At 55.8% G+C, this 26593-nt stretch overlaps 3 protein-coding genes across 8 annotated transcripts in view; 2 read left to right on the forward strand and 1 right to left on the reverse strand.

Annotated features, from left to right (window-relative positions):
- The window catches only part of PNKD (PNKD metallo-beta-lactamase domain containing), a 60152-nt gene extending 39512 nt beyond the window's left edge, over positions 1–20640 (reverse strand). For 3 of the 5 annotated variants that reach the window (XM_019446001.2, XM_019446000.2, XM_019445999.2), the window contains exons 1-2: positions 20518–20640; positions 19611–19779 (exon numbers count right to left, since the gene is read on the reverse strand). In XM_019446001.2, coding sequence (XP_019301546.1) covers positions 19611–19779; positions 20518–20584 — 236 coding nt within the window. In that variant the 5' untranslated portion in view covers positions 20585–20640. Of the gene's footprint in view, positions 1–18110; positions 18509–19610; positions 19780–19918; positions 20484–20517 lie in introns of those variants that run through there. The other 2 variants (XM_019446006.1, XM_019446005.2) reach the window with 2 other exon arrangements.
- Positions 705–17386, forward strand: TMBIM1 (transmembrane BAX inhibitor motif containing 1). Its single transcript, XM_019446008.2, has 12 exons — positions 705–835; positions 9619–9843; positions 11103–11203; positions 12024–12088; positions 12292–12345; positions 12851–12901; positions 13419–13458; positions 13721–13758; positions 13944–14031; positions 14353–14448; positions 15458–15511; positions 15921–17386. The coding sequence occupies exons 2-12, from the start codon at positions 9642–9644 to the stop codon at positions 16065–16067; spliced, it is 936 nt and encodes a 311-aa protein (XP_019301553.1). The 5' UTR covers positions 705–835; positions 9619–9641; the 3' UTR covers positions 16068–17386.
- A 303-nt stretch (positions 20641–20943) lies between the features above and the next one.
- Positions 20944–26354, forward strand: AAMP (angio associated migratory cell protein). 2 transcript variants are annotated; one of them, XM_053904922.1, is made up of 11 exons: positions 20944–21152; positions 21611–21769; positions 22438–22557; positions 23313–23452; positions 23706–23850; positions 24123–24206; positions 24542–24657; positions 24806–24909; positions 25062–25152; positions 25283–25437; positions 25890–26354. In XM_053904922.1, the coding sequence occupies exons 1-11, from the start codon at positions 21032–21034 to the stop codon at positions 25963–25965; spliced, it is 1311 nt and encodes a 436-aa protein (XP_053760897.1). In that variant the 5' UTR covers positions 20944–21031; the 3' UTR covers positions 25966–26354. The 2 variants fall into 2 exon arrangements, with proteins under 2 accessions (XP_053760897.1, XP_053760899.1); XM_053904924.1 differs by having other exon boundaries at positions 20946–21152; positions 21614–21769.
- Positions 26355–26593: the final 239 nt, after the last annotated feature.

The following is a 26593-nucleotide window of genomic DNA, read 5'->3' on the forward strand; positions in this document are numbered from 1 at the left end:
TGACACGACAGGCACACTAATACTAGTAACCTACATCCCAAGTCAGGCCTTCTGACTCTCAAACACCTGCTTTCCTGGTTGAAGTAACTTCAATCGGGGAATGTCTCAGTTCCCAGGGTCAGAGATTCCCAGTTCCCTCTACATTTGGACGTTTGAAGTTTTAAACTTGCAAAGGGCGTTCGGCTTAAAAGAAGAGAATTGTCAAGGGTGTTCAGGGATTTATGTCTAATAATGAAAAATGGGAAACAGTTTAAATGTCCTCCAGCAGGAAACTGATTTAATAAATCACCACAGCTATGTGATAGAATACTTTGCGGCATTAAAATTACGCTTTTGAAGAATTATCTAGTGTCAAGAAAAAATGTTCTTGATAAAATGTTAAGTAAAATAAAAGCAATATTTAAAACATCATATAATATGACCCCACTCCAGAAAGACAAGTGAAACACATGGACGTATAAGGCAAAGAAGCACAAACGCAAGCGCTTTCCGAAGGGACTCGGGGGGCGTGGAAAGACGTGATTTTCCTCCTCTATTTTTGTGTTTTGTCAGTTTCCATCAGTGATCACGTATTGCCTTTAAATGTGAGAACACTAGAATCACGTCGGGGCCTCGGCAGCCGCGCGCGCGCGCACGCGCGCGCAGCTGGCAGACGCGGGCGAGACCCCGGGCGGACCCCAGCGCCCCCTGGCGGCGCCCCGAGGCCCCGCCCCACGGGGTTGGGACGACGGGGCGGGGCGCGGAGCCCCAGCCCAGCCCAGGCCTGGTCAGCGCGCTCGGTGCCGGACTCGCCGCGCCGGGAGGGAGGCCGGGAGCGCACCGTCGGAGCGGTCAGGCAAGCCAGGGGGCCGGGGCCGGCGGGAGTTGGGGACCCCGTGTCGGCGGGGACGGAGCCAGAGCTGGGACGACGCCCCAAACTTTTTCCGAGTGCTCGGCCCGGGGAGGCGGTGCCGGAATGGGAATCTGTTGCCTTCGCCCTTGGAGTTTCGCTTTCCCGCTGCTCCCCGGGAGGCCGGGTGGCGCCTGTTTGGCGTTGGGAGCCGAGCAGTGGGTGGTGGGCACCAGCGAGCGGGCCAGGGTCTGTGGGTGTCGCGTCCCCCTCTTTCTGGCGCGTGCGTCGCAGGGCGTGTCCCCCGTACGAGCCCCCAGAGTGGCCAGTTGCGCGTGGGATGAGGCTGTCAGGTCCCTCGGCTGGTGGGAGGGGGAGGGGAGCGGCCGGGGAGCCTGGTGCCAGCCTCGGTGTAGACAGGTGAATGAGTCTGTGAGTGAGTGGGGGGAGGGGTCAGCAGCCCTCTATGCTTGGCGTGGGGAAGTGCCACCCCTGTCACCGTGACTTTGCCTCAGCCTGCCTGCTTCCAGCCACTGTGCCCAGGCTGGATTCAGAAAGCTACAAGGAAGTACTGTCCTCCTCGTGGCCTCTTTGGGTCAGCATAAAAACCCAACGGGAACATGGGAAAGGGGAAAACAAGTGGAGCTGGGGAAGGAGCCAGGAGCCAGTGGGAGTGCCAGCAGGGGAAGGCTGCTGGGAGGCTTGGCCCTGATCTGTGGGTCCTGCATCAGCTTGTCCTCCAGGGTGTCCATCCCCTCTCACCCCACTGTGGCCTGGGTGTGGTATCCAGGGGGTGGCATTCTACCTGAGGAACCTGGACATGGGATTAAGTGGGGGTCAGGGAACCAGGGTCAGGGCCAGATGTCATGGCAGGTCCTTCAGGTGTCCAGTTCTCTGGGGCTCTGAAATATTCATCTCACCAGTGAGCTTTGGTTTCAAAGCTGGCGCCTTTGGCCTGGCCAGTGGTGGCAGGGGGAGCCAGGTGCTGCCTTGGGGCTGCTTTGTCGGGGGCCGAGGGGCAGCCTTACTTTCTCCTCACCTGCCTGCTGTCCCTGCCTCTCTAGCCACGGGACCCAAACAGAGGACCCAGTTTGTAACTTAGAAAGAAGTGGCGGGACCACACAAATGTCAAGGGCATTGACTTCTTCTGTCTTCTGGTGCCATGACCTCAGGGCCTCGCTTGTAAAAATGGGCACGTCAGAGACGTAATGATGGGTTACACCATAAGTGTGGGGAGAGCTTCATGTCATGAGCTGGGGTAATAGCCACCTCAGCTCAGACTCCTCCCATGGGAACAGGGGCCTCAGCTGGAAGCTGTCTACCTCAGAGCACTTCCATCCACCCCCCAAACTTCTCACCCAGGGTCCTTCAGAAAGCGCAGAGGCCCCAGAGAAGGGACATACACTTGTGTCTTCGGAGGGCTGCAGGGGCAGGGTCAGAGAGGGGAAGCCGAGACAGCTCTGGGAAGAAGGTCTCCGCTAACAACACGGTTAATGCTGATGTGGGCTTTCTTGAGCATTCTGTTGGGACTGCTGTACAGGGGAGGGCCTTGACCTCCAACCCTAAGAGTTGAGATTCTGGGCCAAAACTTGGGTCTTGTTTTGAAGTAGAGATGATATTCAGAAGTCTACAGGCCACAGTGCCGGTACTGAGGGTACTCCATACACTGGTCAGGGAGGAAGATAAGAATGAGTCCTTCTTCTTGTGTTTAATGATTTGTATTTTTTCCCATGACAGCAAGGGGATGGTAGGCGATGCCAGTCTCCTGGTTCTATGCTAGTTGAAGATGTCCCCCCAGCCCTTGGCAGTAGATCAGTAAATTCCACCGTGGAGAATATAATAGCAGCTGTCTGGGAAGTGGGGGGTAGAGAGGAGAAGGACCCTTGCCGTGGACGCTGGCTGGCAGTGAACTGACTCAGAGTGAGGGGGCATGCCTGTACTTCATGTGACTGCTCTGAGGGCTGGGTAGAAGGACAGGGATTTTAAGATATGAGGAGTTGGGACATGAATCATTCTCAGGGTTGGGTCTATCTGTAAAACAAAGGTGGCCTGGTCAGGATCCCACAGGATATTAATTAGGTGTGCTCTGATAAAAATGTTTCAGGCTTGAGCAAGTTTGGAGGAAAACTGGGTGAAACAAAGTTGAACAGCTTTTGCTCACGGCAGGGCTGCTCAGAAGCTATAAATGCCCTTGTGCCTTGGGAATTTCCAAAAGGGGTATGGATTGTTTTTTCAAACTTATCTGTTTCAGAGCTCATTTGTTAACATCTCCCGGGGTAGTGTTCTTTAGAGCAGTCTGGGAAATGCCTGGCTGGATGAATTTAGCTTTCAATGCCATGGTTCTGGGTAATGAGTCCCTCCCCTTTGCCCCCATGGGGGCTGATTTGGGGGAAAAGGAAGCCGAGGGAGGGCATTTGCCTGGTGGCAGGGTTAGAACTTTTGAGCCCGGGTCTCTCACCTTCCTGCCTGGTAATCTTTCTTGTCTATGGTGTCACGTTCTTTCTTTGCAGACTCTGGGGTAAGTGAGCACCCAGGAAATGCTGGCTGCAGGGTCCAGAGGGCAGTATGGGGCAGTTTGGGAGGAGAGGGCATTAGGGCCAGTCCCAAACCCGGAATGTGTCAGGTGCCTCTGCCTCTGCGGACATTTTACATCAGTAGTGACCCCAGCGTAGATTCCTTAGGAAATGTGTCACTCTGCCCTGAAACCCGTGGGTCATTCTGCCCTGAAACCTGCTGCTCATTCAGAAGCAGAGGCTCTTGGAGTCAGAATGGACTTGATCTTTTGGTTCCATGTACTTGTTTTATGGAGGAGAAAAGTGAGTCCAGAGATGTGGAGTGGCCCACCATGACTCACAGTGGGGTTAAGACCAGGACGAGAACTCTGCTCCCTGCCTTCTAACCCAGGGCTCTGGCGTTGGACTGACTTTGTGCAAGGGAAAAGGTCTTTGCTACCTCAGCCCGCCCCAGGTGCTGGCCTGGGCACACAGGTGGCTGGTGGGCGTGCCTCAGGGGCTTCTGTTCCAAGCAGGTGTCAAAGCAAAGGGCATGAACTGTAAAATCAGACCTCAAATCTGGGTTCAAACACATCTCTGCTGTTTGCCTGCTGTGGGACCCTAGATCTGTTTTTGTCTGAATTTCAGTTTTATCTATAGAGTGAGGGTAAGAACATGCACCCCAGAGGGCCGTTGTGAGGCTCAGACCTGCCTGAGTAGCCAATGACAGGTACGTTACTTACTGCTGTGAGCGGTTCTCTTCCTTCCCTGCCTATCACAGGGAAGGGTTCGTTCCTTTCTGCATGGTGGGTTGTTAATTCTGCCTGCCTCTGCTCCCTCCTAGTCTTGAAGTCCAACTGAGAGGCAGAGAGGAAACCAAAGGAGGAGGTGGATAGGGGCTGTGTCTCTGAATTCTCCTCCCTCATCTGCATGGCCCGGCCTTTGGGACCATAGATGTGGCTGGGGTCGCTGAGCTCACCCACACTGCCGGCACAATTCTATCACCCACTGACGGGGGCTGAAGCTGTGGGGCCTGGGTTACTTCTGCTCTCCAGGGCATCTTCCTCAACCCCTCTTAGCCTCAGATCTGAGAGAGGCCACCCTGGCTCGGGGCTGGGGCTGGGACGGAAGTCATGGGTTGGCAGTCTTATCTACTTCTGAGCAGGAAGGCATGATGGGGGCGGGGGGCGAGGATAGGGGGGAAAGGGTATCTTGTTCTGGCCCCGCCTCACTGGGCAGGGCTGGGGATGGAAGTTCCAAACCCATGACCAAGAGGCCCTTTTGTGGGCTGGGACAGGAACTTTCTTGGCATTGGGGTTTCCTTGTCTGTTAGATAACCGGATGATTTCTAAAGGCCACTCCGTCTCTTACGTCAGGTTTTAGATCCCCTCAGAGTCATCCTGTTATTCCCAGAAGCCAGGCAGACTGAAGGATAAGTTGATTCTGGGCCTCTTGGTCCGTGTGCAGCAGGCCTGGTGACTGCCCAGACACTCCTGGGTGTATCTTTTTTAGTCCTCTGCCCTGGTGGCTCTGTGCTGGGGGTGGGGGTGTGGTTCTTGGGGGTTGGGGAGAGCTGGAGGAGTCGGGGTAGGTAGAGGAAAAGGGAGGGAAGGAGACCGTCCTACGAGGCCAGGGGCTGTGTTCCTGTGCCTGCCGGGTGGGGTTTCCTGAGATGCACACTCTGAGCTATTCTTTCCATTCTGACTCTGGGCATCGGTTCCTGGCAGCGAGGAGGGCAGGCTGCCTGGACCAGTCAGCTGCTCCTTTCCGCCCCTCCCTCCAACACACACCCGCTTGCTTGCTTGCTTGCTTGCTTGCTTGCTGTGACTTCAGTAGCTCAGGCCTCCTCTCTGCAGATTCCAGAGCCTTAACCCTTCAGGTGCGCCCAGGGGAGCCTGAGCCTGGGCCTCAGCTGGCCAGAGCTGTGGTGGCCACACCGAGGTGGCTCCGGGGGAAGGGGCTGTTTCCCCAAGGCTGTACCTGAAAACCTCGACAGCCAACAAGTCCTGTGTTTGAGCCCGCCCACTGCTGCTGCTGGGACGGCTGGGTCTGGAGGAGAAAGGAGAGCTTCTGGCTCCTTCTGGTGGGGGATTGGGGTCTTGACGATGGGGGAGCAGACTTAGATCTGTAACATGGCAAGGATGGGGCAGTTAGAACGTCTTAATAACAGGCATGGTGGGGAAGAATGTTCTAATGATTCAGGCTGCCTGCAAGTGGCACAGCCTTGCTCCCTGTTGTTGGAGTGTGTTCAGGAGAAACTGAATGCCTACTGTGTTTTAGGAAAATTCATGCTTCCAGTGGGGACCCTTCAAGGTCCCTTTAGCCCATGGAGACTGTGAGCTCCTCTACTAGCTACTGGCAGAACCCAGATGACCTGACTCCTGGTTTCTAGTCTTTGGGCATCAGTCATCCTCCCCATCTCTGGATCGTCTCCCTCCTCTTTCCCCTCCTTCTCTTTCAACTCCACATTCTCCAGCGCCTACCATTACTCACAGCTCTGAAAGTAAACACTGACCACTTCCCCCTTTCCCTACTGCCTAGGCAGAGGCGGGCCCCAAACCTCATCCTTCTCCGAGGTCTCCATGACACAGAGTGACCAGGGCCCTCATGTAGGCTGGGCAGCTGTCAGGGGGCAGGCCAGGCTGTGGGCCAAGGCTCCTGCCCGCCTGGCACTGCTCAGAGGTGGGTGTGGCTGTGTTCTGCCACTCCTCTGACTCGCCTGAATGCTCTCCCCTTCTCCTGTGCCCAGGACTGCACATCAGAGAGCGGGGATGTAGACCCCGCCTCAGGTCCGGCAACATGACCATGACCATGGAGAGGTCACTCGACTTCCCCGTCTGGCTGGTAAAGCGAGTGGGCTGGCTCACCTTAGATGAGAGAGTTTGCTTTTAGCTCTGTCATTTAAGAATCTCTAGCTCTGAATACCCTCTTAACCTCCTGGCACTGTTTGGGAACCGGGAGATGGGGAATTACGGAGGGGCCTGAGTGGTTCCATGTCCTTTGCTATGTGAGCCTTCTGTTGTCATTAGAGGGTCTTAAACGGGTAGCCGTGAGTGGTGACGAGAGGCTTAGATAGATGGGGCATCAAAATGAGAGATGAGAGCATGGGGCTCTGCAGTCCGTCTTGGCGCTCAGGTGTTGACTTCATCACACCCTAGCTAAGTAACTTTGGGCAAGTGACTTAATTCTTCTAAGCCTCTATTTCTTCATTTGTAAATAGGGATAACATCATCCACCCTGTTGGACTACTGTAAGGACTAATAAAATAATAACTATAAAGAGCCAGCATTTACTGTTTTTATCAGGGGTCAGGTACCCTTCTAAGTGCTTTATGCATATTTTTACAACTCTGAGAACGGTATTGTTAAGAGTGTTAAACCCATTCTCCAGGTGGAGACAGTGAGTCATAGTGAGGTGACATGGTCAGTGCCAGTCTCTGGTGAGCATGGGCTGGTGGCTGAGCCCTTGGAGAACTGGACTGTGAGCTGCTGCGTCTCCAGCAGGCGGGTCTACTGGTGAATTCCTCAGAAGAGTCAAAGGGAGGGGTGAGAACGTGCAGAGGGAGTCCTCGTGAGTCAGCGGCCTCCTGAGCTGGACCAGGCCCCTGGAGACCTGGTGGCCAATCCGAGGCTGACCTTCCTCTCCATGATTTACCCTGGGGCCACAGCCCCTGTGGTCTGGAAAGGAGCCTGTTTGCCCAGCTTGGCTTAGAGGGAGGAGGGAGGGGTCACTGCTGGCCAGGCAAAGGGGAAGCCCCATGTCGCTGGGTGCCTCAGATAGTTCACAATCTGTTAGAGCAGGAAATGAGCTCACAGATCATCTGACCCATAACACCTCATTTTATAGAGGAGCACCCCCAGCAGGAGACAGGGCCAGGTCATGGTGTCATCACCTGTGGTGGCCCAGCTGGGGCTTCAAACCACAGGGCCTTTTCTGCCAGTGCCTCTTGGGCCATGCTCAGCCTATTCATCTGTGTGCCATCACCCAGATGGGTGGGCATCACAGGAACCCCGGGCTGAGATGGCTGTAATAATAACACATAGCCCTACTCCATAGTAAGTTTTTTTTTTTTTTTAAATATTTTGTGTTTTTTTATGTAATCCCTACACCCAACATGGGGCTTGAACTTACAACCCTGAGATCAAGAGTTGTATGCTCCACTGACTGAGCCCGCCAGGCACCCCTTTCTTTTTTTTAATAAGTTTTAGATATAGCCCTACTCCAAAGTGACCTGTTTGCACCTCTTCCTATAGACAGGATGCCATTCTCTTGGTGGAGTTAAAAGGGGATTCTTGGAGAGGGACGGGCAGAGGGGTGTAGGGAGAAGGAGCCTTTTGCCTCAGGGGAGGAGAGCCAGTTCATGTTTCTTCCTTTTTCAAAGTCTATTAAGATTCACATATTTATACTTATTACCCTATCCTTACGGAAGACCGGGACATTTCCAAAGCAGTTAATATCTGTTTCTTATGCTCACAACACTCCGTGTTTGGTCTTCTCTCGTTCTCTTTCACTCCTTATTTCCTCAGGTCGCCCTGCTCCACTGTGCAGGACCTTCACCATGACCCTGCTTTTGAAGCCTTGGTTTGCTGTCACACCCTCACTGTCAGAAAGGTCTTTCTTATTTCTGACCTGACACATTCTTGTTGTGCTGGCCCATCTACTCTGGGAAGACGGAGAACAGCTTTCCTCAAAGTAACCCATTTAGAGCCCTGGCCTGATATCCGATCCCTCCTCCCTGCCCCTCCCCACCACTTTCCTCTCTGAATTATCCCAGTTCTCCTAAGAGAGAAGAGATAAGACAATTCTTTATCTGATCCCTGGACTGTGCGGGGTGCCCTAAAAAGAGAAGCCGGTTCTCTCTTCCTTCCAGCAGAGGTTCTGAGCACGTCTGCCTGCCTGGATCCGGGGGTGCTTCCTCCCTGGGGGGTCCTAAAGGTCTGCCCCTTGGGAGATGCTGTAGGAGGAGGTCATGGCCCTGTCAAGGCTTTTCAGGGACCCCCTTCTTAGCTTCTCCCAAGCCCCCATCTTTGCCATCTCAGAGGGGAACACCAGGCCTGGAGGACATTTATTTGGCCTAAGAGGCAGAAAGAACACAGCCTAATATAGAGGATGCAGACCCAGGACCCTGAAGGCCTCAGTTCCGGTTGTACCATTAACCTGCTCGTTCTGTGGCCCTGGGGAGTCAAGAGTCGCTTCACTGTTCTGCGCCTTGTTCCTCTTCTCTAAATTGAGCATTTGGGGCCATAAGACCTGGAGGTCCCTCTCAGCTGTGTTTTTGGGGTTCCCTCCTCGTTCCTCAGCCCTCCCCTGGCCATGGGACTCCTCCTGCCACAGAGAAGACACCTGCTGGGTCTTGAGGCATGACTCATCAGTGCATTCTCCTCCCCACTTAGCCACAGCTCCTGCTGGGGAACAGGCAGGAATCACGGGGATACCAGAGGCTCCAGAGCCCAAAACATGGGTCTCTCCCTCCCAGGGGGTTTCGGGGCCCTGTACGCACTATCTACTACCTGGCAAGGCTGTGAAGAGAACAGTAGCAGCCATATGCTGCGACACCCGTCGGATGCACCTTAGCTGTTATTTGAAGGAACCAGAAAGTCCTGTCTCTGGCCTCACCTTTTTTGTGCAGCTCCCCAGCCCTGAGTGGCCAGCCCCAGGCAGCTACTCGCCCAGGCCTCTCAGGCGTCCCCTGACTCAGCCACTGGCCACGGAGCCACTGGCCACGGGCCCCCTGCCCTCCCACTTGGGCCTGGTGGCTCGGCCCTGGGGCTAGCTTGTCCTCCCCCTCCACTTAGAGCCCTGGCTCCTCCCCAGCTCTGCCTTTCAGGCCTGAGGCTCCTGCCAGCTGCTGTGGGGGCTGGGCTGACCCCTTCAATGGGTTCCGGCTGGCCCCGTGACTCACCCCCAGGCTTGGCTGGGGCCATCAAGCTTCTTCTGTGGTCACTGAAAACTTTTCTTAAATGAGCACAGGGGAGTTCCCGGGCTTCCGTCCCTTGTCTCTCACACCACTGATGCCCAGTGACTGCTCTGGGCTCCTGCACAAATCCCCCCTTCTGCTTTCCTGGGGGCACGAAGCGGCACAGGAGGGAGGGCCGTAGACAGAAAGCTGGCATGAAGGCAGAGGGACAGGGGCTGAGCTGGTGGGGATGGGGAGGATGGCCTGTGGGCAGAGGATGACACTGTGATCACGATCAAGAGAGAAAATGTGAGGGTCCCCTCTCTATAGAGGCAGCCTGGACTAGGGCCCCGTGAGCTGGGTCCGGGCACTCCTGACTGATTTTCTCATCTCCATTTCAGGTGCCCTCAGCCCTTGAGCGGCCATGTCCAGCCCCAGTGCCCCCCCTCCGTATGAGGACCGCAACCCTCTGTACCCTGGCCCTCCGCCCCAGGGGGGCTACGGGCAGCCGTCTGTCCTGCCTGGTGGCTACCCGGCCTACCCGGCCTACCCACAGCCTGGCTACGGTCACCCTGCTGGCTATCCACAGCCTATGCCCCCCATCCACCCGATGCCCATGAACTACGGTGAGTCCCCGAGGGGCAGCTGGCGGGGGGGGGGGGGGACGAGGCAGCACTTGTACCACATGAGGCCACCTCTTTTCCTTCCATCTCAGCTTCCTGTTCCATCCCTTTTTTCATCTTCTCCTTAGATCTCTCCTGTTTCACCATCTTTGTTACCTGCCCCCACCCACCCCGTCCCCTTAGTACCTGGCCCTGAGCCACCCACTAGCCCCTTTATTCAGCAAGGAGACTGAGTCCATAGACACACACCAGAACTTCCATATCAGATGAGAAAGTGGCGGGGTAAGGCAACTGGTTCCTGGAGGCCATTTCCGTGTCCTAGCTAGACAGTTGCCACCCCCTGGACTCCTCTCTTCTAGTAACTGCCTTTGGTACCTGAGGCACTTTTTTTTTTTTTCCCTTAAATATTCTCGATGCTGACAAGTCCTCATCCTTTAAGGTAACATCTGAGTCTTACAGACATCCAGAAGTCATTTGGATGTCTGATAAATGTCATGGCAGGTAAATGCTCTGTTTGGTCAGAAATGAGAGATTAGAATGCAGGGATTTTTCCTGAATGGCTCACATGCGGATTTTGAAAGCAGTGTCCAAGGAAGCATTGAAGGAATGTTTTGAGTCCTGTAGCCTCTGGAATTCTGAGGCACGGCCAGCTCTCAGCTGGCCATCTGTGTTCTGTTGGGAATACTAGCACATCAGTCACGGTCACAGTCATGCTTTGTCCTGTGCATGCAGGCCGCTGGCATCCCCGAGTGCTGATGTTTGCCGGATGCAGATTATGCTCCTCACTCTGTTCTCCACCCTCCACACATGCGCTGTGTTTCTATCTTCCTCTTCCTCCTTCCATCCGTGACGCCCCTGCTCCGGCCCTGCCAGCTCCTCTGGCTGATGCCCCAAGCCCTGCCCCTGCCTGGCTTCCTCACTAGATCATGACCCCTAGTTGAAGATCATGAGTGTTCATTCCCCAGAGCACCCAGGTGTGGGCCGGGCACCCCCATACAGGAGCCATCAGTGAATGCGCACCGATGGAGTGGCTTACACCAAAGTCCCCTTGTGACAGGGACGCTCGGCTCCGCATGGTGCCCAGGCCATCCCTGGGTTACTCTGAGGGCATCCAGAGGACCTGATTTGGGTGAGGAGTTCCTGAGTTATACCCTTGTCTTTTGGCTGGAGATCCCTGAGACTCTGAGATAATGTCATGCAGGCTTTGGGATTGAGGCCACATGTCCCAGGCCCCCAGTTGGTCATATTTGATCTGTTCCCAGGCCCAGGCCAGGGCTATGATGCGGAGGAGAGAGCAGTGAGTGAAAGCTTCGGGCCTGGAGAATGGGATGACAGGAAAGTCCGACACACCTTCATCCGAAAGGTGAGATATGGGCGGGGAGGCCACTGTACGTAGGCTGTGGGAATGGGGTGGGGCCGGGGGTGGAGATGGCCAGACACTATTAGTTCCGGGGCACTTGTTCCCATGCAGATACGCTGTTGCCTTCCGAATTCTCTTTAGTCCTGCCCTGCCCTCAGAGGGGCCCCCAGCTCCGCTGACCTACGTTCCCCGCCTTTCACTCTTCTCTTCCTTGACCTTGTGGTGGGGGACAGATTCAATCTGGGAAAATCTAGGCGGGCTTCGCCAAAGTGTTCTGTCCTCCCCAAACGTCTTTCTCCTGTTAGACTGTGAGCAACTTGAAGTCAGAATGATCAAACTCTTTTATACTCCATCCCTCCCCCATCTCACATCTGCACGGTGCCCTGCTCCGAGTAGGTGGATACCCGAGGAGGTAGATACCTGACAGACGTCACACTGAACTCCCAGAAGTGTGGAGGCCACACCCGGTAGTGCAGCGAGGCAGGGGGAGTAAGTGGGGAACTGAGGCTAGGTGTTGGACAGGGGGTGGGGGAGATGTCAGGGAGCAGCTGGAGGTGGGGGTCAGCTCTGAGGGTGCGTCTAGTATCTGAGCCAGACTCCTCAAGGGTGGGGGGCCTTCGGGCCAGGCTGCAGCCGAGGAGGGCCCTAGTGGAAATGAAGTAAGAAGGAGATCCTTCACCATTAAGAAGGGGCCCCCTCGCCCCCCGTGAAAGACGTGGGCAGGGTAGTAGGGTCTTTGGGGCTCTTGGGGGGGACTGGCTGCTTCCCGGGGGGACACGGGGGATGGTGACACATGCTGCCCCCACCCTGGCCTGTGTTCCAGGTTTACAGCATCATCTCCATCCAGCTGCTCATCACGGTGGCCATCATCGCTATCTTCACCTTTGTGTGAGTCTGAGGACTCGGGGGCCCTGCGGGTGGGGCCGGGCCCTGTGCTCAGATGCACTGGAAGGGGAGTTTGCATGCGGTGGCCAGGGTGGGCGGCGGGAACGCAGGCTGCTGGGAGGGCCTGGGCAGGGAGGCAGCCGGGCTGAGGTGTGACGGAGTGTGAGGTGTGTGACTCCCCTCCCTTGTCCTCCCCTGCTCCACAGGAAACCAGTTGGCGATTTCGTGAGGAGAAACCTGTTTGTCTACTATGTGTCCTAGTGAGTCTCTGCGCCTGTCTGCTGTGTGTGTGTGTGTGTGTGTGTGTGTGTGTGTGTGTGTTGGGGGTGGGGCAGCGAGATGAGCGGGAGACAACTGACCAGCTTTTCTCAGGGCAGCGATCAAAATGCTTTTTGAGGGGCCCTCCAGGCTGCCGGCTGTGCTGGCAAGGGTGGGTGTGTGTGAGCCACCAAGTGAGGAGTAACAGCACCGCAGAGCTCCTGGGAGCAGGGGGTGGGGGGCTGGTGGCTGCATGCACACTGCCAAATGGTCCCCGGATTCTCCTAGTCTGTCTGCCACGGTCTCCTTCAGCCTCCTTCCTGGCCAAGCCCCCTGTCTCAGAGGTTCTTGGTGTCCTTGGCGGGGGTACTTGTCCTGGGCGGCTTCCCCTCAGACTTCCCAACGGCTCCCAGCCTGCCGGCCTGGTGAGTGCCACCAGGCGGGGCCCAGATGGGGCTGAGGGGCAGGCTGGGCCTGTCGTCCATTTCCTCATCTCTCTCTCCCCAGTGCTGTCTTCCTGGGCACCTATCTGACCCTCGCCTGCTGCCAGGGACCCAGGTGAGTCCTGGACAGACGATGAGAAGGGATGGTGGGGGGCCCGAGGGAGGGGCAAGTGTTTGGGGAAGCAAGGGGATCCCTAGAGCAGCTGCGTGGTCATGGGCGCAGTTGAAGTTGAGGTGCGTACAAAGTCCCCTGGGTGGGTGGGATCTATTCAGCCACGCGGCTGTAATTTTTACAGTACATCTGCAAGGTATGTAACGTTTTAACCATTTAACACATATGGAAAACCAAAGGCTCAGAGGTTGAGTAACTTTCTCACGGTCACGCAGTCATTGTAAGAACTGCAACTGGACCCAGGTGTTTGTGGCTCCATTGCCCAGGTCTGTCCCACTGCCCCATGTTGTCCCTGCATAGAACCCCCGAGCAGGTACCAAAGGCCATGCCCGCCTCCCCACCCCCAAGTCAAGGCCTAATTCTCTACGCACCTGAGCCAAGAACTTCCTTCTGCTAAAGGAGCCTCTGATACCGGGCTAGACCCAAGTCGCTTAATCACACACGGTCTCTTTCCCTTCAGACGCCGTTTCCCATGGAATATCATCCTGCTGACCCTCTTTGTAAGTCTAGAAGGGTTGAGGGAGGGTGTGGAGATGGTGTGAGAGAGAGAGAGAGTTGGTCCCAGGGAAGGGGCTGGGGACACCACTGTGGAAGATGTCCCTGGCTCTCTCCCCGACCCTAACCTGACCCATGGCATTGGTCTCATCACTGCCTCTTTCCTACTCAGTCACATTTGCCCCCCCAGCTCTGGCAATCTACTGTGGCCATGCCTCCATGCCACCCTTCTCATGTGTTTCACTCTTGTCTCTGTCCTTCCCTCAGACTCTTGCCATGGGCTTCATGACGGGCACCATTTCCAGGTATATTCCAGGACAAACCACCGCACTCTTGTGAAGTGTCTGTTATGTGGGAGCGGGGCATCCCTGGGCTGGCAGTCATCTGCGTGGGTGGATGCTGGGCAAGATCCTTCTAGAAGGGATGGTTTTGAAGGCATTCATACATGACTTATCTATCCCTTTGGCCTCTCTGAACTCCTTCTCCTCAGTGTGTATGAAACCAAAGCCGTCATCATTGCAATGATCATCACTGCCGTGGTGTCCATTTCGGTCACCATCTTCTGCTTCCAGACCAAGGTGAGGGTATGGAGGGCCCTTCCCTGGCCACCCCACCTCCTTTCTTCTATAAACCTGGCCCTCCAGGCTTGGCAGTTGAGCAGGCCTGTGAGGGCCCAGACTCCTCTACACCAGGGATTTCCCTTGGAGAGTCTAGTCCCCTTCCCCTCCTGTCTGCAGCTATAAAACTGCTTCTTGTGTCTGTCCTTAGAACGTCATGGTTACGCCCAGGCCTTCCAAGAAGCAGCACTGGGACTCCCTGGGGGGGGAGGCAGGGCAGTCTAGCTGGGCTGCTAGTTGTGACACTTGTCTGACAGGTGCTTCCTCCTCCCTTCCTGGCAGGTGGACTTCACCTCGTGCACAGGCCTCTTCTGTGTCCTGGGAATTGTGATGATGGTGACTGGGATTGTCACCGCCATTGTGCTGTCCTTCAAATATGTGAGTGTCCTGGGAGAGCTGCGGTCCGCAAACCTAACATTCACAGGAGACTTTCCGTGTGAAGTGTTGCAGCACGCCCACGCCCCACGCCCCAGGCATCCGGGCAGGCTCTGACTTCTGGAAGCTCTCAGCTGGCTAGAAAAGGCACCAATGCTGGAGTACCATCCTTTGGTTAGGGTCGTCTCTGTTAGGAGATGGAAGGCCCTGGGCACCGTAGAACCTGAAGCCCTGGATGACATTACGGAATTCCTATGGGAAACAGTGGGTGAGATGTGTCTGGCAGCTGAAGTCAGGTTTGAGGAGGGAGATGGCAGATGGGCTTCGATGGAGGGGACCCCCGAGGAGGGGAGTGTGGTGCTGGGAAGGGAGGCGTACAATCAGGAGGGCCACCTGCCTACTTGACCATGGCTGGCCCTACCCTTCTGTGGACAGGCACCTGGAGGGCTGTTGAGCAGGCTGCCCTGGGGGTCCATGATTCTGACAGTCGTCAGGGTGGTAGTGGGGCTTCCCTCCCACACCAGGCTGCAGGAACCACTCTACTGAATGCTGACTATGTCTAGGGCTCTTCAAGCTGTACCTGCCTGGCTCCTGCCCCTCCCAGAGCTATAGCTCAACCACCTGCTTTTTTCCAGAAGTACAGTGGACACTTCTGTAACCTAACTAACTTTGGAGATTGGTTTTATATGATCCCTGGAGGATGGCCTCTGTTTTCTCTGCCAAATGTTACTGTTCTTTTTTTTAAGTAATCTCTACCCAACGTGGGGCTCGAACTCACAACCCTGAAGTCAACACTCACAAGCTCTACCAGATGAGCCAGCCAGGCACCCCAAATATGTTACTATTCCTAATTTCTTTCAGGATGTGGAAGGCAGAAGTAGTCCTTTCACATAGCTACCTTCCTGGGTCTCCCCACTCAGATGCCAGAATTCTGGGGGAAATGGCCCTGAGGGACTGCCTGGGTCTGTGCTTTGCTAAGATCTCTAACACTGTCCTTGTCCCCTCTCCCCAGATTTACTGGCTCCACATGGTCTATGCTGCTCTGGGGGCCATTTGCTTCACCTTGGTGAGTAAGGCCCTGCTGTCTCTAGGAAGGGGAGTGGGGGCTGGAGAAGAGGAACTATACAGGTGGAGCAGGAGTTTAGGCTGCTTGGGAGCCAGGGAGTGGGGCCACAGCTGCCCTTTCCTCTTTCCACGGTCAAGAGGTGACCGATTTCCTGGGCATTCCTGCCATCACTCGTTCATATCGCCTGCTGTGAATACCCAGCAGGCTGTATTATAGATGATGGCGTGTCTTTCTGCCTTCCTAGACTGAACCATTTGAGGGGAGAGACCATGGGTTGTTCTGGTCATTAAAGAGTCCCTAAGTACACTGCATGGCACGGAGGCTCCTAGGACAGATGTGCTTATGAAACGAGAACCAGACAGGAGCTCTGGCCCCTGAGCCCTCACTCGAGCCTTCCCTGTTCCTGCAGTTCCTGGCTTACGACACGCAGCTGGTCCTGGGAAACCGAAAGCACACCATCAGCCCGGAGGACTACATCACTGGCGCCCTGCAGATCTACACTGACATCATCTACATTTTCACCTTTGTGCTGCAGCTGGTGGGGGACCGCAATTAAGGAGCACCTTCCACCCCACTGTGCGCCCACTGTGGGCTCTCCCTTCCCTAGAGGGCTGGGCCCTGTGACTGGAGTCCGGACCTCAGACCCCCTTCCTTCCCCTCCAGTAATATGCCCAGTTTCCTTTCTGTCCTGGGACGGGTGGCCTCTGTGGCGGTGGATGTGCAGGGACCTGGCGGGGCTGGAGGAACCGGGGACTAACTCTTGCCTCTGGTAGACTCGGCAGGGACCAGGCAGAAGACGTGCCTCCTCCCTCCACCCACTCCGTGGCACCAAATTCTTCTCGACTGCTGGGGTTGCAGGGAGGACAGAAAAAGCCTATTCTACAGCCAAAAGGGAATATGAAAAGTAGAAGTAACTTTGGGGTGATGAGGTGTCCCCTCCCACTTCTGCCATAGGCTTCTGGGCTTGGTAGCTGAAGCTGTTTCCTCCCTCAACCCCCAACAAAGCCAGAGAGCTTTGTCCCCAGCCTCCTGGACTCACTGGCCATTATCCTGTACTCCTCTGACAACCCTTAGTGCCTTCCGGCTCACAAAGGTAGAAGAGATCTGTGCCCATGGGTCTCCCCTGCTTCAGTCCCTTTTCTTTCGATGGCATGTACATACTGTTCATTTGGAATAGGGGAGGACGAGGAGAGTAAGCAAAGCCAAGGACGGGCCAAGACAGAACAGCATCTACCCTGGGCTTCCTCATGGCTTGTGGTGGTGGAGAGGGCAGGCCTGTCCACAGCCATCTGGTCCCCATTCTCCAAAGCTCCCTGGGGCCTCCTTGGGGGCTTCTGAGATCTCTGGTCAGAGAGACCCCTTGCTTCCTGTGCTCAAGCTGCTCAGAGAAGAAAGTGAGGAGCAAAGCTCAGGAGATGGGGTGGTTTGTAGGATTATAAGTGGGGCCAGGAAGTACCAGGGTGAAGAAAGGCCAGGGTGGGGGCAGGAAAATGCTCTGGGGTCCTCTCCCTGATCTGAGGGGTATGAAAGCCTACTGTGGTGTCCATGGAAATTTCTGTGTTCTTTCCTTGTGCTAACCTGGGAAGGATCCTGAGCAAAAGGAGACTTCCCCTCTCAGTTTGTTCTTAACTTGTGCTGGGGGATTTTAGACTTGAGCCTCATCTCTCCAGCCAGCTGCCACTTTCTTCGTGACACCAAGTGCCTCAAGCTGGAATGGGGAAGGAGGACAAGAGTCCTTCTGTCAGTGGGGGTAGAAACCAAATCAGCCCAAGGGTATACTTAGGACTTCTCTTAAGTACTTGGTCCTAAATATATCACACAAAAGGACATAAGTAGAAACGTAATAAAGTTTTGTGTTTCGGAGTTAAAACCCTACTTGGCTCTGGTTTCTTTAAGGTGTCCACTCTGGCTGGTCTGGCTCTGCCCAAACCGTCCACTTCCTACCTCTGCATTTTGGTTTGGTTTCCTCTACCTTGTCTAAGATCACAAAACATATTTTGCCCCAGTGCTTCCTGGTGATGGACGCAGTAGATCGATAAAGGTTCAACCTTAGCAATACCGGGTCTGGCGCGGACGAATGGTCTCTCTCTGAATGAGAGTGGTAACGTGACCTTTTCTGCATCATGGACCCTTCACAAAAGCACACGAGAGCTAGGAACTCTCTTACTCACAAAGCTGTATGTGTACACGTGATTTTCACACTGATGGGGGGAGATGCACCACAGGTTCAAGTTTAGAACTCATGTCTTAGAAACCACTAGTCCAAACCCTCTCACAAACAAGGAAACTGAGGCCCAGAGAGGCTGAGTCACTTGGACTAGACCAAGAGGAGTCGTGTTTTTTCCCCCACACCCTGAATGCCCTTTTTGATTCTCTTTATTTTTTGTTAGAGGCTCAGTAGGACTCCACCCTCCGGGCCAACAGCTCTGAGGGCCTGGTCCCCAGGGCCTGAGCCTAGGCTTGTTGTACTTAAGTCTCTGTGGTTTCCCCAACCAGCCAGCCGGGAACACTGAGTGCTTCTGTGAGAGGGAGCATATGTGAGTAACCAAGCCCTCCCTCTGCCCCTCCCATCCCAAGGGAATCACAAGCCCAGTCCTGGTTCCTTTCGGCTCAAAACACTTAGTAACTTTATTTGCCTTTGGCTGGCTTCTCCGGAGGGGTGGGGTAGGGGCTGGCAGCAGCCTGTGCATCAGGCGCCCTCTGGTGGACCTCACAGGCAAGGACCAGAATCACGGCCAAACCCAAAGGACTTTGCGCTCTGGAGGCCACAGTCAATACGGTCTAGGGGAGGGTTGCAGTGTTCCTCAGGCTTGCACCCCCGACCCAGCTTCAGGAGACGGGGCATGTTGGGAGGAGGCCCTGAACCTCTGGCTCTCATACTCGCCCGTGTTGGATGCCCGCATGTTCTGCCGAGCCTTCATCTGCTTCAAACGGTCCTTGTCCACTTCCCGCTTGGTGAGGATGAAGAGGAGGACACCACAGGGGAAGCCGATGGCCCTAGGGGTGGGGAGATGTGCATGGGGTTTGGGGAGGGGCCAGGCCTGAGCCAGTAGAGCTGGGGGAATCTCATTCCAGCTTCATCGATGACACGCACACTGCAATACCTCTTGTGTCTATGCAGCCTCTGCACCGGCTGCTGGAGGGTCCCAAGCAAATCAGAGCCTGCTGCTGCACTGCTTAAGACTCTGTAACAGCGCTCCGTCACTTTCTGGCCAAATCCAAACTCCTAGGCACAGCACCAAAAGCCCAGTGTGGTTGGGTCTCTGTCCACCTTTCCATTCCTCTCCCCTCTAGCTTGACACTCCTCAACACGAGTCCCGCAATCCTGCCATACTGACTCTGCAAGGTTCTCCAGACAGCCCATCCTCTTTCCTTCTCCAAGTGTTGGCAAAGTTTCCCTCTACCTTAACCGCCCCACATCCCCTCCCAGGCTCCCCCTCCTAATCTCAGTAACCGCTACTTGGGAGGCACTTTGGTGTGGGGGAAAGGGCATGGAGTCACAAGACCTGGTGAGAATCCCACCTCTGAGCCTCAGTTCCCTCCTGTGAAACGAGACGTAATTTTTGTAATGCTTTTTGTTTTTTGTATTTAGGGGATGTACTATTTATCTCAGAAAAGCTAAAACGTTACACTGTAAAGTACCGGCACACCTGAGGTGTGGAAAAATATGTTAATTTCCCTCTCCTTTCTTTTTAATATTGACCAACAACACATATTAAGGCCAGAGTCAGATCCAAATAATGATGTATTGAACACCTTGTAGATGCTACTTATACACCTAATGTAATCTCACACGATCTCAATGAAAGATCTCAACTGGGTTTCACCCCAAGCTCCCAAAAGAGAGAATGAGGCCAGGGGCCCAAATTCACATCAGATTAGCTCAGCTTACTACACAGAAAGCCCACTGTCTCTCCAATTCCACATACTTTCCCAACTCCCCTGCCCCATTCCTCTGAGATTCCGGTCCTCACACCAAGCAATTCTGTCCCCACAACCTTGGATTCAACTCACCACCTGAAACTTAAGAGAAGTTTCTGGGTCCCGCCCTCCCCTGTGCCACTCCCCATTGGTGGGCAAAGAGTTAACTGAAACTCACCAGGCTAGTCCCACAGCTTTCATGGGGTTCTTGCCCCTCTTTCTGGGAATGTATTCCAGCTCAGGGGATAGGGGCTCAGGCTCCTCCTTGCACTCTGGGGAGCTGTGGCTTTGCAGCGCCCGGGTCCTGTTCTGGGACGCCTTGTTAGCTGTGGCTCCTGAGAGGATCCCTGTGGATGGAAGGAAGAAAGGTCAGTAAGAGAGTATGAGAAGAAAGCCCGCGGGAGGAAGGGGAGTGACTGCAGTTTGGAGTAACAAGTGCCAGGGAGAATCCAAAGGGAAATGGGAAAATTGCCATCGAGGTGGCACCTTTGGAAGCCACTTCCACGTCACTGCGGGCTCATCACCCTGGTGCCAGGAGAACGAGCTTCGTTGTTCTTCATCTGCTCAGACGACAGGATGTGAAGGACTGCAGTGGGACTCACATAAGACGTATGAAGGAAATCCGAGAAAAAGGTTTTCAAACTGCAGAATGTTAGCACTGGGAGCTTAAAGGTAGTCTACTCCATCCCCTCATTTTATAGAAGAGGAAACCGAAGCCCCGAAAGATGAACTGCTTCGCCCAAGGTCAAACTGCTAATTATCCGGGGCTAGAACCCAAGCCTCCTGAATTCCAGGGCTCTTTCCTCTGCACTGCGGTGAGTGTGAAACACCTGGAGCGCGGGAGTCTAAAAGGCTTCCTCGGAGCTCCCTCTCGCAGCATGACCCTAGAGGTGTCGTGTAACTTGAAGGCAGGGGGATGGACTGGGTGACCTCTAGAGAGCATCTTTTAGCCCCCAGACTCTTTATGATCCTGCAGAGGGGTGCGGGCAGGAACCGACAGCCATGACCTCCTGCTATCGTTGGTCGGGATGTATAAAAAGGGGGACCCCCTGCAGTCCTGCCCTCCCCGGGGTCCCTCTCCTTACCCCGGAGGACGCGGGCATTTCTCGCCCCCCGGCCCTTCAGCGCCGTAGCAGCTACCACCGCCGCCATGTTCAGATCCCACCCCCCTTCACCGCGCTCCCCGCCGGGAATTGTAGTTTGCGTAAGGGGCCTCCCCCGCTCCTTCCGTTCTGCCTACAGACCAGAAACTACAACTCCCAGAAGCCCACGAGGGGACCCAGGAGAACTACTCTTCCCAGGAGACCCCGGAGGCGCGCACGCTCGCTTGTTTCCCTCCTGTTGGAGGCGGAGCCAGGCCGGGCGGAGTTTGGATTCTCCCTGCCACGCCCCGTCCCCGTCTCCCAACTCTGCCCTGTGATTGGTGAGTCAGCCAGTCAGCCCCCTTCGCTATTGGTCGAACGGCCGCCGCTCTTCCTGCCGGAGAGTCGCTTACGCCTACTTCCTCCCGGGAGGAGGGGCTCGAGTTCCGCGTCGTCGCGCAGAGCTGACTCTGGGAGGCGTTTGGGCCCAAAGAAGTGGATCGGCCGCTTGCGCCGCATGGAGTCCGAATCCGAGAGCGGGGCCGCTGCTGACACCCCTCCACTGGAGACCCTAAGCTTCCATGGTGATGAGGAGATTATCGAGGTGGTAGAACTGGATCCTGGTCCGCCGGACCCAGGTGAGAACTGCCGCTCCTCAGGCCGTGGGACAGGAGGCGCTCACCCCTGGCCTCTGACCCCTGCTTCCCCCCTCTCCCTTCCCCTCCCCACCGGTCATTCCTACCGACCTCCTTCGCCCTTCCCCCCTGCCCTACCCCCACACTTAGTTCTCAGGCCTGGCAGGGGTGGGGGTTCCCCTGACGCCTCCTCTGGCCCTTCCCCTCACACACCCCCTTCCCATCATCCCCTCGGTCCTCCCTTCTTACACTGTCTCTGGCCAACCCCAGGTCCTCAGACCTCTCCTGTCTTCCGTCCCAGATGCCCCCTCCTCCCTGCCGCTTCTCGCCCCCGCTTCACCCTGGCTGCCTGACCTCAGCCGACCCTCTTGCTGCACGCCAGCGTCAGGCCTCCCCACACCTCTCCCCTGCCCTCTTTCGTACTGCCTGCCGAGCCCCATCTTTTAACCCTCTCCCCGAAGCAGATGATCTGGCCCAAGAGATGGAAGATGTGGACTTTGAAGAAGAGGAAGAAGAGGAAGAGGGCAATGAGGAGGGCTGGGTTCTGGAACCCCAGGAAGGGGTGGTCGGCAGCATGGAGGGCCCAGATGATAGCGAAGTCACCTTTGCATTGCACTCAGGTAGGTCTCTGAGGAGATCCGTCAGAAACTCAGTGCAGGTGGGCATTGGAACATCAGACACCTGCTGTGTACGGAGCATTAGAAGGGACGTGGAGATGGGGAAACAGACGGGCCTGGAGCTCACCCTGTGATGGAGTGGGAGACAGCGTGGCTCCTGAGCCAGCCGAGACACCTGGGTTCCCATCCTCCTGTGGCTGCTTACTGACTTACGATCTTTATTAATCTCTCCGGGTCTTAGTTTCTTTTCAGAAAATTACCCTGTTGTAAATTAGGGATGATAGTACCTTTTTGAGCGCATTTTATATAATCTTTTCCAATATTAGCTCTTAATAAGGTAAGTCACACGGTGCTGTCCCACTCTGTGCTCAGCCTGGTGGCAGCCCGTGCAGAGAACTGGAAGCCTTGCACGTGTACACTCCTCTTGTCTATGCACGAGTCTGGGGTAGTGAAGGGGTCAGCCCTGGGGAGGGACTTGGGGCTTGGCAAGCTTTTGGAGGGATTTCTCCAACAACCTGATGTTTGAAACTTCGAAGCACTTGGATGCGCCCTTCATTTCCAGGAGGAAATACATGCTGCTTTGGGTGGAACGGGGTGGGCTTCCTGAAGGTTCTGAAGGACAGAACCTTAGCGGGGAGCCCTGTCCATTTACGGAATATCTCTTGGGACAGCATCTGTGTTTTGCGTGAGCCTGGACCCCAAGACCAACACCTTGGCGGTGACAGGGGGTGAAGATGACAAAGCTTTCGTGTGGAGGCTCAGTGATGGGGAGCTTCTCTTTGAGTGTGCAGGTGAGGGGCGCGCGTGAGGTCGTGTTCCTGTAGCGGTCTTAGGGGGCTAGCCTGCAGTGGTTGTGTACCCAGTAGCTATTTAGTGAGTCCCACTTTGTGCCAGCTCTGTGCTGGGCCTGAGGCTCTCAAAGCAGAGTAACTTTGTCTGTCTTGGGCACTGGGGAGGGAGCCACTGTTGGTCAGAGGAGGGTGGGAAAGGTCTGGGAGGAGGTAGCACTGGTGTGGGAATATTTATTTCTTTATCTGTTTTATTTAAGAACTTTTTTATTTATTTATTTTAAGAGAGAGACAGAGACAGTGTGCACAGCAGAGGGACAGAGAGATTGGGAGAGAGAGAATCCTGAGCAGGCTCTGTGCTGCCTGCGCAGAGTCAGACACGGGGCTCGAACCCACGAAACTGTGAGATCATGACCTGAGCTGAAACCAAGAATCAGACGCTCAACCGACTGAGCCACCCAGGCGCCCTGGTGTGAGAATAGTTAGGCAGAGAGGAGGAGTGGGTATTTTGGGCAGAGGTGTGGAGTGGACAGTGTGGGCAGGACATAGGCCGGGCTAGGCATGGTTGAGTAGGAAGCCAGCATTCGCCCCTGAGGAGATCTGGGGGTATCGACTCCTGGAGTGGCAGTGAGTTTGATCACCCGTTATGGTGGGGTGATGAGACTCACTCTTCTTTTCTACCGAGCTGGTCCTTTCTGGGGGCGAGACACCTGGGAACCCTGATGTTTTCCTCTCTTTCTGCCTACTTTCCCTTGCAGGCCATAAAGACTCGGTTACTTGTGCTGGTTTCAGCCACGACTCTACCCTAGTGGCCACAGGGGACATGAGTGGCCTCTTAAAAGTGTGGCAGGTGGACACCAAGGAGGAGGTCTGGTCCTTTGAAGCAGGAGATCTGGAGGTGAGATCATCAGAGTGGTGTTCAGCTACGTGGGGCCTCGGGTAGAGAGTGAGAACTTGGGGATCCGGTCTGGCCTTTACCAGACCAAGCCAGCTATAAGCCAGTGCGCTCCCAGGGTGCCTTGAGCAAGGGCGTCTGTGTCTGTTCCCTGTGCCGTCCGTGCTGACCTTGGAAGCAGGGGCAGCTTGGGTGGAGCTTATAGGACAGGCTCCTGGGTGGGATGGGGCGACAGGGTGATTTCCTCTCTGTCCAGTGGATGGAGTGGCACCCTCGGGCACCTGTCCTACTGGCGGGCACGGCTGATGGCAACGCCTGGATGTGGAAGGTCCCAAACGGTGACTGCAAGACCTTCCAAGGTCCCAACTGCCCAGCTACCTGTGGCCGAGTCCTCCCTGATGGTGAGTCTTGGGTGCGGAGAGGTGGGATCCAGGTTTACTCACCTTCCTGGGCTCCCTCCCAAGCCGTGGCCTGCAGACTCCAAGGCCTGCTGTCTGGAACAGGGACCCAGGCCCCAGAGCAGGACCGCTCCCTTTTCCTACCCCGAACTCGGTTTTCTCCACTAGTCCCTGGGGCACCGTCTTTTCCCTTACTTTCTCATCTCCCCGCCCCCGCCTTTGCTGGGTGTGCCTGAGGGTGCTTTCTCTCTCCGTCTGTGCCTGTGGCCCTCCAGGGAAGAGAGCTGTGGTCGGCTATGAGGATGGCACCATCAGGATCTGGGACCTGAAGCAGGGAAGCCCAATCCATGTATTAAAAGGTATCCAAGGGGCGCCTGGGTGGCTCAGTCGGTTAAGCGTCCAGCTTTGTCTCAGGTCACGATCTCACGGTCTGTGAGCTCGAGCTGCACGTCGGGCTCTATGCAGACAGCTCAGAGCCTGGAGCCTGCTTCGGATTCTGTGTCTCCCTCTCTCTCTGCCCCTCCTTCCACTTGCGCTGTCTCTGTCGCTCTCAAAAATGAATAAATATTAAAATAAATAAGTAAATAAAAGCATCCGAGGCAGGGGAAGGGTTAACTGGGCCTCTGTGGAGAAGGCCTGGGGCAGGACTCAGGGGCTGGGAGGAAGCCTGACTTAGCCATCTGCTCCATCCTAGGGACTGAGGGTCACCAGGGCCCTCTGACCTGTGTCGCCACCAACCAGGACGGCAGCCTGATCCTAACTGGCTCTGTGGACTGTCAGGCCAAGCTGGTCAGTGCCACCACCGGCAAGGTGAGCGCGACCTGGAGCCTGGCTGTTAGGCTCTGCTTTCTGTGTCTTCCTCTTCCTCTCTGATTATTCTCTCGGCCCCTTTCCCGTTGCCTTTCCGCCTTCCAGTCAGCCTTCCTCCGATCCTCTGATTCTCTCCCGTGGCTTACAGGTAGTGGGTGTTTTCAGACCTGAAACCGTGGCCTCCCAGCCCAGCGTGGGAGAAGGGGAGGAGAGCGAGTCCAATTCCGTGGAGTCCTTGGGCTTCTGCAGCGTGTGAGTGAGAGAAAGGCCTCGGCCTGGAGCCAAAGGCAGCTGGGGAGAAGGGGGCTTGGCGAGAGGTGCCTGGGCCGGGGAACCGGGGAGGAGTGAAGAGTGCGCGAGTCCAGGTCCCTCTGCGAGCCTTCGTGGTTCTCTTCTCTGCCCAGGATGCCTCTTGCAGCTGTTGGCTACCTGGACGGGACCTTGGCCATCTATGACTTGTCTACACAGACTCTCAGGCACCAGTGTCAGCACCAGGTACAGGCCGCCCGCAGCTATGGCTGTGGCTCTCTCCTCCCCTCCTCCCTCCGTGAGGCGGGTGGGGGCACACGCCTGTCAGCTGTCCCGCCCCTGACTTCCGCTGTGTCTCTGTCGTACCCTGGCGTAGTCGGGCATCGTGCAACTGCTGTGGGAGGCAGGCACCGCCGTGGTTTACACTTGCAGCCTGGACGGCATCGTGCGCCTCTGGGACGCTCGGACCGGCCGCTTGCTTACTGACTACCGGGGCCACACGGCCGAGATCCTGGACTTTGCCCTCAGCAAGTAAGTGAATTGGGCAAGGGCTAGAGTCTCCTTGTGTACTCGGAAGGTGGGACTAGCACATGGGGGGCCATAGGGTCCTTGGGGTGCGGGAGGGGATTCCTGAGGGAAGCTGGGAGCCAAGGCCTGGTGGTGGCTTGTGAGGCAGAAGTGCTGGGCAGCCTGAGGGAGTTGTCACTTCGGGTTGACAGTGACGTACCCGGGGCCTCACGTCTCGGTTCAGGGGCTGAGGGGCGGGGATTGTCTCCCTCGCTGCTGCGGCTCTTTTCTGATCCCCTTACTGATGGCTGATCCAAGTGTGTTCAGTCAGTGTGGGCCCAGCAACCCGGCGCCAGGCACTACTGATCTGGAATTGAGGATGCGCTGGAGGAGACCAGCCGAGGGCCTCTGGGTAGCGGGCTTGGGGCCGGGCCCCAGGTCATTCCGTCCCATCGACCTGTGCTTTCTGTCTACAGAGATGCCTCTCTGGTGGTGACTACGTCAGGAGACCACAAAGCAAAAGTATTTTGTGTCCAGAGACCTGACCGCTAATGGCTGCAGCCTCTGCTCTGTGTCTGGTGTTGAGGGGTGAAGGGAGAACCCCACCAGCAGAGGTGGTAGGGTACGAGGGAAGAGGAGGGGGGGCCTCGGACTACTTTCCAACCCCTTCAAACTGACTTGCCCCCCTGTCCCCTCTCTTAAGAGACCCACCCCTTGGCCCCCCCTACCCTCGCCCAGACCTGCGGACCCTTCAGAGGGGGGTCAGGCCTCTTTCTCTTTCACTTTCATTTGCTGGTGTGAGCCACGGGGGTGTGTGTTTGGACGTGGGGAGTAGGTCTCTGAGGTCCCCGTTCTTTCCCTTCCCAAGTCTCGGGGGGTGGAAAGGAGGAAGAGATATTAGTTACAGATTTTAAAAATGTAAATAAAATATACTTCCCAGAGATGGCGTGTGTGTGTGGATTTTGTGGCGCCTGGAAATGAGGAACCAGTCGGGGGCCTGTCAGGGTGAGATTCGCTGCACAATCTGCTAGATTTCGAGGTATCTCAGCCCAGCCTCTCAGGCGGTGGCACGTCCTCCCCTCCGGGTGACTCGGTTGCAGTCTCCCTCGATGCACGTATGTCTTCAGTTTTTCTGCTGCTGTCCCACCTGCCTCCTTTTCTGAGATGTGGAATGAGATAA

This window comes from Panthera pardus, unplaced genomic scaffold, assembly GCF_024362965.1.
Source record: "Panthera pardus isolate Hobbes unplaced genomic scaffold, ASM2436296v1 HiC_scaffold_10, whole genome shotgun sequence".
NCBI classification, from domain to species: domain Eukaryota; kingdom Metazoa; phylum Chordata; class Mammalia; order Carnivora; family Felidae; genus Panthera; species Panthera pardus.